Raw genomic sequence first — 1,949 nt, 5'->3', positions numbered from 1 at the left:
ATCACTGGTCTTGAGAGTCACCTGCCCCACGACACCGGTGCCCATGCCCCAACACACTTACATTGTACAAGAGATCAGTCCACCCTTCCATGGTGATGCACTGGAAGACGGTCAGCACTGCAAACAGGATGTTGTCGAACTGAGTGATCCCGTTGTTGGGCCCTTCCCAGTAGGGCTGACATTTGGTCCCATTGGGGCAGGTGCGGGCGGGTTCCTCTGTCCCACACGGAGCCGGAGACTCACCCTGAATGTCATCTATGAAAGGAAGGGGACAAAAGTCAGGGAGGGATGGGGAAAACCAGCTCTGAGAAATAGTGGCTGGCGTATATTCAATGCTGTTACAAAAATGGCTATTGGGATGAACTTCTCAGTCTTTTTAAGAAACCAACTTTAGTTTTGTTGATCTATAATTTGTTTTCTATTCCATTAACTTTTCTCCAACCTTTATTGTCTTTCTTTTCCTGTTTTCTGTGGGTTTAGTTGGCTATACTTTTCCCTAAGTTTTTGTGTTGATTAACTTTCTTTAAGGCTACAAATCCACTTTAAATGCTGCTTTAGCTGCATCTCACAAATTTTAATATACTATTATTGGATCCCCAGTGGCACACTGGTTAAAAGCTCGGCTGCTGACCAAAAGGTCGGCAGTTTGATTCCACCAGCTGCTCCTTGGAAACTGTATGGGGCAGTTCTACTCTGTCCCATGGAGTCGCTATGAGTTGGAATCAACTCAACGGCAACATTGGTTTCGGTTTACGTTACTATTATTATTGTTCAACTAAAATATTTTCTAATTTCCATTATTATTTCTTCTTTGACCCGTGGGTAATCAAAAAGTATTTCTTTAAAAAAAACTTTTCAGAAATACACAAAAATAGAGAGAATAGTATGCTGAATTCCCATGTACCTATTACCAATTTCAACAGTTATCCATTCCAGGCCCACCTTGTTTCATCTATATCCCCCTTTCCCTCACTTTGTCTTGCCACTGGAAAATTTTAAAGCAACTGTCAGACATCATATTGTTTCATCTGTAAATAAGAAGCATGTCTCTTAATTCCCAAACATTTTTAGAGTTATCTTTTTTGTTACTGATTTTCAGCTTAACAGCATTGTGGTCAGAGAACATGTTGTGTGTTATTCCAGTCCTTTGACATCTGTTGAGATTTGCATTATGGCCTATGCTATACTCAGTTTTTAAGTGTTTGGGGCTTACTGTGTGGGTGTTGGATGCAGAATTTTCTAGATGTCCATTAGAACAAGGTTGTCAATCATATTGTGTTATTCTTCTGTAGCCTTACTGATTTTCTTTTCCTTGAGATGTACTGGGCTTACAGAGCTGTTCTGGGGGCGAGGGACACACAGTACACACAGTTCCTACCCTTGGGCACAGGGGCTCAGTTTTCTCCCCAGATAGTTAGAGGCAGATTGTGAAAATGTCACAAGGAGAGAGAAGTGTGCCAGTGGGCACCCCTCTCACTGGGAGCCAGACAGCTTCCCGGGGAAGCGGCCGTTGGGCTAGGTGCTAAAGGTCGGGTCAGAATTCCAAGGTGTTGATGGGGAGGGAGGAGAAGAGATGACATGGTTGTCCGTGAACACCTGTAGGTAGTTCATAGATTATCCTCGGTGTATCCCCATTTGGCCAGGGCAGCGGGTAGGAAAGGATTTTACTCTGTGAGTGATGAACACTTTTGGTCAAAGAAGAGAGTGACACTGTTGGGCAAGAAAACAAGCAGCCGAGTGTGTAAACTCAAGCTTCCTATGAAGTAAAAACATATCCCAATGTATATGCTACAGGCTCTGCACCGTGAACTCCCACCCTCGACTGGGCACACTGTGAAGAGGAATACACCCACACGAACCGAATGAGATCCTGTTGACCTTTCAAGTGCCAGTTACACAGAACCTTTAAGTCTAGCCTCAAGGTTTCCACTTCTATGTGAAGTGACACT

The 1,949-nt window shown here is 43.7% G+C and overlaps 1 protein-coding gene across 1 annotated transcript in view; it reads right to left on the bottom strand.

The window, feature by feature from the left end:
• Window positions 1-1,949, bottom strand: part of CACNA1A (calcium voltage-gated channel subunit alpha1 A) — a 252,427-nt gene that overhangs the window by 131,312 nt on the left and 119,166 nt on the right. Inside the window, exon 4 of the mRNA XM_023724768.1 lies at window positions 62-255. Coding sequence (XP_023580536.1) covers window positions 62-255 — 194 coding nt within the window. The remainder of the gene's footprint in view (window positions 1-61; window positions 256-1,949) is intronic.

This window comes from Trichechus manatus, unplaced genomic scaffold (genome assembly GCF_000243295.1).
Source record: "Trichechus manatus latirostris isolate Lorelei unplaced genomic scaffold, TriManLat1.0 scaffold00258, whole genome shotgun sequence".
NCBI lineage: Eukaryota > Metazoa > Chordata > Mammalia > Sirenia > Trichechidae > Trichechus > Trichechus manatus.
Note: the sequence above shows the minus strand (reverse complement) of the source record. Positions and strands in the feature narration are given on the sequence as shown.